At 33.1% G+C, this 9,502-nt stretch overlaps 1 protein-coding gene and 1 pseudogene across 1 annotated transcript; both read right to left on the reverse strand.

Annotated features, from left to right (window-relative positions):
• Positions 1–517: 517 nt before the first annotated feature.
• LOC143581455 (synaptotagmin-1-like) lies at positions 518–1,087 on the reverse strand. The gene is made up of 3 exons (XM_077064234.1): positions 968–1,087; positions 748–873; positions 518–673 (listed from the first exon to the last, which is right to left on the reverse strand). Exons 1-3 carry the CDS (start codon positions 1,085–1,087, stop codon positions 518–520), a joined length of 402 nt encoding a protein of 133 aa, XP_076920349.1.
• LOC143581448 (putative receptor-like protein kinase At5g39000 pseudogene) lies at positions 999–2,263 on the reverse strand (annotated as a pseudogene).
• Positions 2,264–9,502: the final 7,239 nt, after the last annotated feature.

Genomic DNA, 9,502 nt, shown 5'->3' on the forward strand with positions numbered 1-9,502 from the left:
AAAATGCCCTGAGGACTAGCAAATGATTCAATTAAATTACACTTGAATTTAATAAAGACAGAGTCACATTGTTTTACCACGCATAAAAAATTCTTTTAGGGAAACTTATTTGTCATGCGATGCTTAAAAAACCAAAGCACATACATGTAGTGAGATGAATGTTATTAATGGTGTTAACTCTAAAGTAGTTGCTTGTCCTATTTGTCCCGAGTCATGTGCAAAACACGTACATACTACATATGGTACACGCATGTGCGAGTACAAATGTTGAATTCACAAGTAACGGACTCATCCCAATTAAACTTGGATTTGTTAAACATTTGATTAACTAAGAAATAGGTTGAAATGAATTAGTATGCATAAACAAATGACAAATAAAAAAAATATCCTTGAGATGCATCATATGGTAACCTTTATATTTTCTAAAGGTAAATGCCATAATGCTTCTTAAGAAAATACATATGAATAATGGGATTCATAATGGCTTGTGGAGGCGTTACAAATTTTCCTGATACAGTTATGAAATGAATTGTTGACTAATCAAAGCTCCACTTGTAGCATGCTGCAATTGCAACTCCATGTGAACTTGACCATTCCCAAAGTTGGATATCTTGTAAATGTTCTTTTCTTTTACAACATCCGCAATGCGTAAGTCGACGACTCCCAACATATTCTAATAAAAAAGTTAAAATCCATCATGTATTTCACAATAAAACCTGTATTGAAAATTAAGTAATATGTCAGTACCTTATGAAGAAATTTATCCATACGTGACATGGAACAAACTATCACACGCAACATTGCTTCTGCAGGCTTCTCTAAAGTAAACCGGAACGTCTCGTCCCATATAGGATTTTGATCATTAAACTTAGGCTGCAATCCACAAAAATGTATAGAAAATATTAAGTTGCCTAATTACTTAGTTTAGAGGCTTTGAAGCAATTAATCAATAATGCATAACACAAACCGTGGTGTGTTTTATCTCAGGTCCAACTTGCAAAACGACTAACGGATGTTTTACTTTAAGATTAACTCCTTTATGAATTGTAACCACAAGCAACCCACCATCCTCATTCTTGGAGTTCATAACTATAGCGCTGAGAGTTCAATGTTTGAATATTTTGTTATGTAAGTCTTAATTAAAGCGACAAATACAAATATTAGTTGATTATACTTACTTAGCGTGATCCTCTCGTTGTAAATAACTGTTTGCAACTGGTGGTAAATAAGTGTTTGCAACCCGATCATCTCTAGCCTCATGAAGGAAACAATAAGGGTTAGCAAGGAATTTCATATATAGGGGAGTTATTCCAAGTTTTGGTTAAATAAGGTTGCTTCCTTGATAATGGAGTGCGGTCTCAAGTGCCTCAACAATTTTAGTCATTAATGGGCGTTCTGCACGGTCTCTCTCTAGACATTGATAAGCAATTGTTGCGAACACCAACAAAGAGTTGGACTTTATTTCATCCTTTATATTACCATAAACGATTCCATTTACTGTGTTCTGTTGGTAGGACTGTTGTGCCAATGCTATCAAAGATGGATTGATGTTTCTATTGTCTATGCACAACCTCCCACACAACACTTCAAACAACACAACACCAAAAGAGTAAACGTCTGACTCTTTTGTTAATAACCCGGTCTCTAGGTAAAGTGGGTCCACATACCCAAATGTTCCTACAGGGTTGGAGTAAACAAAAGTGCAATCTTGATTGGCAGGACCCAATTTGGAAAGACCAAAATCGGAGATCTTAGCATTCCATTCTTCATCTAAAAGAATATTGGCACTTTTTATGTCCCGGTGAAATACTCTTTGTTGGTCCCCAGCTATACTATGAAGGTGCGCCAATCCACGAGCCGCCCCGATGCATATCTTAAGGCGTTCAATCCATCTTAAATTATCATATTGAGATGACAATCAAAGCTTTTGTTAGGTGCATACGGGTACACAAGGATCTTCTCACCAGAATTATCACAAAACCCCAAGAGAGACACTATATTCTCATGTTTGTAAAGTGAAAGCATCTTAACCTCCTTCCAAAACTCGGTATCTCCTTGCTCGGATGCAGGATCTAAACGTTTCAAAGCAACCATCATGTGCCCGCCAATCTTTCCCTTGTACACTCTCCCAAATCCTCCTCTCCCAATGCAACTTTCATTTGAAAAGTTGTTGGTTGCTGATTTTATAGTTTCTAATTGTATTTTGAGATGTTCAAATGGTTTCATATGAGCCATTATTTTCGATGGTTTGAGAGAAAATGTGAGAACTAAAAGTCTTAGGTGCTGTTTGTTTTTCAGAGGTAAAACATCTGCAGTCTGCGGACCATATCTGCAGGCATCTGCAGCAGAAGAGGTGGACCAAACATCTGCAGACTGTAAGAAGAAGACTGTTTGTTTTTTAACGTCTGCAAACTGTTAAAATAAAGTCATTAAAAACAAAACCTTTATATAAAAGCAAGTACCTTTCAACTTCAACTCCCGCTGTTCAAACATAAATCTAAATTTAGCGTAAGTAACCAATCAAAATGACTAATAAGGCCGAGATTGCTTATATATTACCTCTTTTTAACTTTTATAAGTTGTTTTGATAAGTCATTCCCTTCTGACTTATTAAAAACTCATTTTTCCTTCTTTAAAAAGTTAAAAAATAACGTTACCCATACATCTTTTTAATTTATAAAATTTAAAAGTTAATAAGTTGTTTTGATAAGCAATCCCAAACACCATCTTAATTTGAGAGATATCAGCAATTCAAAATCATGCTCCGGATAAAGGAATTTGGGTCCGAAAGTTCAACCTCTTACACCATTTACGTTCATATCATTCATTATGGGTAAACACCATTAACTAATCAATTTCCACCTGGCATTCACACCCACCAATTTTATAAATAAATAAATTCCAAAACCCAGAAACCCCAATTGATTCGAGAATTCCGATGTCAATTTACAAGACCAATTTCTTCTATCTTCAATCAGCGGCTGAGAAGGAGGTGTCTACAATCGGGTGCGGGTATGACCTCGCCTGTGATATACGGTTAACCGGGTGAAAACCTGGTCCATCCGGGTCAACCCTGATTGAGCTTGATGGTAAGTGGAGGGGCCGGCGGTGGAGGAGTGGAGGCGGCGGTGGAGAAGTGGAGGAGTGGAGGCGGTGGAGTGGAGGCCGCCGTCGGCCGAGACAGTGGAGGACTGGAGGAAGAGAGGTTAGGGTTGGAGAGGAGAAAGGGTTGGAGTGAAGTGTCTGATGATGAAGGAACAAAGAAGAAGAAGTGGAGAAGAGGTGAGAAGTCACATGTACAAGACTTCTAGGGGAAGAGGACGCGCAGACGTTTTTTAATGAAACGTCTTCGCAAAAACAAACACACAGCAGAGCCCAACGTCTGCGCGTGGTCTGCGCGGCGCAGACAGAAGAGGTGCAGAAGTGCTTTTGAGGAAAAACAAACAGCACCTTATAATTCAAGAGCTAGAAAGAAGTGATTTATACAGCAATAGACAACAGCATCCGTACCAACTACTTGCCGATTGCCAATGTAAATAAAATCATATTATTTCATCTATAATAAGCCAAATTGTCAACTTGGCATTGTTTGCTTGCCTTTTCGTTCGTTTCTACTTCTGATATTAATATTTTATATGTTGTCTTAGTTATAATAATTATATTTGGTATGCTCGTTGACCAGGCCAATTTGAATATTTCAAGATATTCGAACTGACTATATTGAGTACGTGGAAGCAGCCTTGAATATGCAAAGTAAGATGATGCAACTCATTTTTAAGTCATATATAGTAGCTAACAAAGTTTTCTAAAAAAATAATGTTAGGGAGGTAATTATTTTGATATGTATAGGATGTTAAACAAATTGTGTTTGTGGGTTGACGTGTTGAAAATTGGACAGAGGATCCGATTAGATATCGATCCTGGAATAGAAGTCGACCCGGTTACCCAACGACATTGGGTATACACTCCAACTTGAAAATCATGACAACTTATTTTAATTGGGTTGACGAGTTAAAGGATAATAATGAAAAATATATATATGTATGAATGAGAGGGAAATAGCTATTCAAAACGGGTTATATCTTGAACCGGTCCGGGTTAAAAACCGGTCCTGGTTGGTCAATGCATGATCAAAAGCGGTTTGGAAGAAACCGTTGGGTTTAAAACTGGTTTGTGGTAAGAATGTTCAGCTCAATCAAAATGGTTTGGTGTGGATTGAAACTAGTTTGGGACAAAAAAAAGTATAACTATTTTTTTGGCATATTTTTCGAATTGGGCAAATTGGGTCGGGTTCAAACTGGTTTGAGAGATCCAGACTACGAACCGGTGTACAAACTGGATGGTTGGGTCGGATTCCCATTGGTTTGAGCTAAACCAGTTTTTTTTGTAGTGGGTTGGGCTATAAACTGGGTTGGCTGGTCCAAACCGATTTTTTTTTACCTCTAGCTTGAAGTACGGAATCAAGACCAAAAATGTGTGGATATTAAAAAGCACGTTTAAACGTTAAAATATTCTTGCCCCGAGATTAGTGGGTTAGAGCCCAATAAACAGTATCAAAACAGTCTAATATGCCAAAAACAATAAAGCCCACCCAATACTTTTAACCCGAATTCGAACTTATCCAATTTAAGTTTGTGTCAAGTTGAGTTCGTGTCACTTAACTTTGTGTAACATTCGAGTTGTGCTTGGTACAGACCCAATTTCCCGACACACGTATTAGGTGTATAATTTTCATTTGGATCGGATAACACGCTTGGTCAAAATGAGAGTCAGATTAAATGAATCGGATAATTTCTTGTTCCTATATTCGGTGATTATATTTCGTGGGTAACTAGGATCAATTTACTGGTTAGATTCATATTTAGTAGGTGAAACACACCGAAATAAAGCTATTAGATAATATACTGTTTTATATACTCGTATTTATATATATATATATATATATATATATATATATATATATATATATATATATATTGTAACAGCTTATATACTAGTATTTAACTAGTTTTATAAGGGTTGTTTTGTAATCTTTAATATTAAACATTGCTATTTACTAAATAATATTAGATGTTTTTAGACAAGAACTACAGGCCATTAACCAAACCAGAAATTATTCTTGTTTATTTCATGATATTTTCTAAACATTGTTGTACTTATTTCATGTTTAGTTTTATTTCCTAGCATTTAACTAGGATACATCTCCTCATACGTATAACTCCTACATCTACCACCAAGCTTTCATGACTTATGCGGATGTGCCGATCGACTCGATACAACTAAAGGGAATTGTAAAAAGAGTTCTAGATGGTTGTCATTCGTTTAATGTTTAGGATAATAAAATGAGGCAAATTGGCATCCTTTAAGGTTATTCATTCAGTTAAGAGTTGAGATTTTATTTTTGATACTATTGCTCGTGGGGAAGACATAAATTGTTTATATAGTTGAGATACTTTGGTCATGCAACGATTGTGGAATAGTTCATTAATTTATTGCTTGACCAAACTAAATGTCACCTAAGTGTTGACTAACCCAATCAATTCAATTACTTGTTTATTGCTTAATTGACTAAATAGTGAATAGTCATCTTATTGTCATATAATTTGTTGATCACAATTTCAATCATGAGATTTTGCTGTTGATATTTTCAGTTGTGAACTATTGTGAAATACTTAATTCTTAATATTGCTGAGTTATTCTTGTCAAACACTATTGAATAAACTCATCTATATTATTGTTTTGACTAGCTAATGTCCACTCAAGTGTTAGAAAACCCTGATCAGTTCTAACTATGTCGGTTCGCTAGTTCAACCTGATGGACACCAAAAGGATGAGGCGGACATTGATGGTTTTTCATCGTGATAACAAAACATATTTCCTAAACTAACGTCATGTCCAACGACTGGAACTGAACGAGACCTTTCACCAAGAGGCATAAACCATTTCATTTACAACTATTTTGAAATACGCAATTTCAAGGTTCCTCCGATATAATAGTTGAGAAGAATAATTCATGTAAATGTGGACCAAGAGGTGATCTAGATAGCTTGAGCGAACCTTAGTTATGTCATCTTTAGATACCGGTATCGTGAGATCATTCAATCCATTTGCTCGTCAGACTGTCAGTTTGAGTCTTACCTAGGTAGAAGTTTTCTTCATTGTCAGTCACAGTCAGTTAAGTCTCTAATTTAGGAAAGTTTTGTCTGCCAATTCCGTTAGTCCAGTTAATTATTTTAATCAAAGTAGTTTAGGTCAAGTAGTTTTAATCATTATTAAAAATTAAATAAAAAATATTATTCTTAAAAAGGTCTTGTAGAGGGTTTAGTAATCATAATTTTTGTTTGAGATGTTGTATATTTCAATCTCAGAAGTTGACTATCTGATCATGAAATACAACTGTGTTTATCGTAATATCCTAGATATCATATATTAACAGTAACTTATGATCTTTATTACCGAATTAAAAGCATCCCCCCATATTATGGAGAATTACAATTTCAACCCCAATAGTTGACAATTATGATCAAAACTATTTTTTAATAAGTTAAGAGTATATTAAATCTTTAAAGATAAATCAGTCGGTAATTGGATACAAAATAGTTGAGTCAAATCTTTATATTCGATCATAACCCATAACCCATTTGTCATTACTGTGCACGTGGCATGCTTGTATGGTTGACAATAATGTAATGGCCACACAACTATTAGTTATTTTCATTTTGACCACTAAATTTCAAATATTGTTTAATATGGTTTTGATTAGGAAGAATTAGGTTCAATTATTAGTGGGTTAATTAACTTAAGTTGCCAGTTTGGTTGGAAACAACTCAGATTTCTTGGCTGGTTGGTTGAAGACAATAAGATCATACTAATACAAACTCTACTCCATATATTAGTTATAAACTTAAAATATATGCAATGATCCATGCACGTACTAATTGAGCTTTAATGAAAATTTGATCGATGTTAGAAAGAACTTTTTTTAATCATTTTATTTGACTTTTGTATGAAAATAGTTATTTTTTAATTTATTTTAATAAATCTCACCAGAACCTTATGAATATAAGGAGAAAATAGTTTTTAGGTAATTAGTTTTACCCACAATGCAAATACATTTCAACTTTTAATTTAGTTTTGGGTATATCCGATACTCTAGAATGTTTTGAACTATTATCCAGTGGGCTGTGGGTATTCATTGAACTAAGTGTAGGGGTGGAGTTTTGTTTTTGTCACGTTACGTTATTGTTACACAAGCGGAGAGACATTTATCAACTAAATCATTAAACATGTGTAATGGTTGAACTAATTAACAACATAATTATTATTTAATATTTTAAATATAAAAAAATAGTTTGGAAGTATGTGATTGGTTGGAGAACATGTGGCCCCACCTCCATTTGACCTAAATCTTGCCATTGTGCTAGCGCCTGCAACTTTGACACCTCCTCGTTGAGGGTTGTAATGGTGTATAATGTGACGCTTGGATCCCCTTCACATTAACGTACATTGTACTTGGTCTGACGAAAAATACTTTGACGACTATAATGGATTTATGATCAACGAAATCCTAGTAAAAGAAAAATATTTTTATTATATTCTTGATGCATAATTACTGGACTAAGAATATGCACATCAAATATTCGTGACAATTTAAATCTTATATAACTTTCCACACTTAAAAATGTGTAGAACTAAACATGCATGGAAAATACGTAGATATATAGATTTGAAACCTTACGAAACTTCCACACTTAAATATGGGTAGAACTAATTAAGGGCATGCATGGAAAATACCTCGTGACAATTTAAATCTTATTAAATTTTCACTCTCAAAAATGGGAGCAAGGTGTTTAGATTTGAAACTTTCAAATGTTCACGTTTTAATTGGGTGCTTTACGCCTATAAATATGACGTTCGGGTGATATTTCTATACAGTTAAAAGCAGTGACGAAATTTGAACGAAAATACAGGGGAGTGCGGTCTCAAAATTTTTGACAAAAACAAGTAAGTTTACGTTGGATTAACTTAAACTTTTACCAAAGCTTTGGACGAAACGACTATTATTTATTTGTTACAATGGATTAATATGACTATATGGTATCTGTTCACGTTTATCATTAATTCAACTAGCCAAACCAAAATTGCAATGGATTTCAAAAGTTTAACTTTGACCTTATGAAATCGAATTATTAGTTGCATTAATTACGAAAATAATTATCACTTTTTTTCCGAAAGTAATGTTTTGTTTTTTCTCTATTATAATTTTATTTTTTGAAATCTCAAAGTAATTGAAAATGTTAGTAAGTTGATAAATAATTAATGGAAAGTGATAAGGTCGTGGAAAATATTTTGGTTTGACCAAATGAGTGTATAAAGGTGGCACCAACTAGACCAAATTAAATCATTAAGCCTAAAAACATAACATGGAGTCATGGATTGTATTCTTTTCAGCATATTTAGTACTCTTAATATCATCATGGTGTTATCTTTTTAGCTTAATCATATCAAATTTAAAATTTTACGTAAATCTGAATAATTTTGCTAATAAATTAGGTGAAGAATGACCATATATAAGTTTAAAAAACATGAAATAATATATAAGTTTGGGTTTAGCACTTTTAATAAATTTGGTTTATTAAATTTAAATGAAACATATATAAATTTAAATTTGGTTTGCTAATAAATTAGTTGCATTTAGCACTTTTAATTTTAAAAAACATGAAATAATATATAAGTTTGATTAAAAGTGTGAGCATGCATTGATCTAAATCTTTATATGCTTAACAAAAAATTATAAATCTCTATACCTGCAGTCCTACTCTTTTAAATTTGTTGAAATTAATTAGATATATTTACCTTCTAAAACATCAATCAAGTAATTTTAAATAAAACAACAGCAGGAAACTAAATGCAACAATATATATACTGATTAAAATGAAGATCTCTGGAAAACCATATGAATTTACCAGTTGAATAACAAAACCATTGTAGCATATATAAATAAATCTTTTTCCAAAGCTTATAGCTTATTGTCAAATTAACTAATTAGGGTTTCAAAAAATAATAACTAATTAAAACTTAATAGAATTCAACATATATAAAGTTAACTTAAACTACACAATACAAGTACCATGCATTAATTTTATTCATAAGAAAGTGTTTCCTTTTTTATTCTTTAAGAAACTAAACTTCATGTTAATATGATTCCTACCTTTTTGCAACGAAAAGCAATTATGTTAAAGATTGGAAAAAAGTTGGAGAGTAATGAAACATAAATTAACAACCATTTTTTTCATATATATTGTTAAGAATATTAATTCAGTTAGTTCCCAAAATCATATGGGAAAAAAAAGGAACTAATCTAACACAAGTAGAAGTTACATCGATCAAAGCCGACCAACTACAAAACTGTTAGCTCTTTCAAGCCACATAATATCTATATACAAACCGCTTGTCATCATCAAGTGGCCAGACTAATTAACCGATCAAAAGAGATCAAATA

The sequence above is a fragment of the Bidens hawaiensis genome, unplaced genomic scaffold (assembly GCF_021521415.1).
Source record: "Bidens hawaiensis isolate Kalapana, Puna unplaced genomic scaffold, B.hawaiensis_p1.1 tig00030951_1, whole genome shotgun sequence".
Taxonomy (NCBI): Eukaryota; Viridiplantae; Streptophyta; class Magnoliopsida; order Asterales; family Asteraceae; genus Bidens; species Bidens hawaiensis.

Excerpts from the sequence above, each read along its gene's own strand:
- LOC143581455 (XM_077064234.1), bottom strand. The coding sequence starts at position 1,087 with ATGAACTCCAAGAATGAGGATGGTGGGTTGCTTGTGGTTACAATTCAT. Across the intron at positions 874-967 it reads CTGAGATAAAACACACCACG|CCTAAGTTTAATGATCAAAA; the intron begins GTTTGTGTTATG and ends TGTGGATTGCAG. Across the intron at positions 674-747 it reads TGGATAAATTTCTTCATAAG|AATATGTTGGGAGTCGTCGA; the intron begins GTACTGACATAT and ends CTTTTTTATTAG.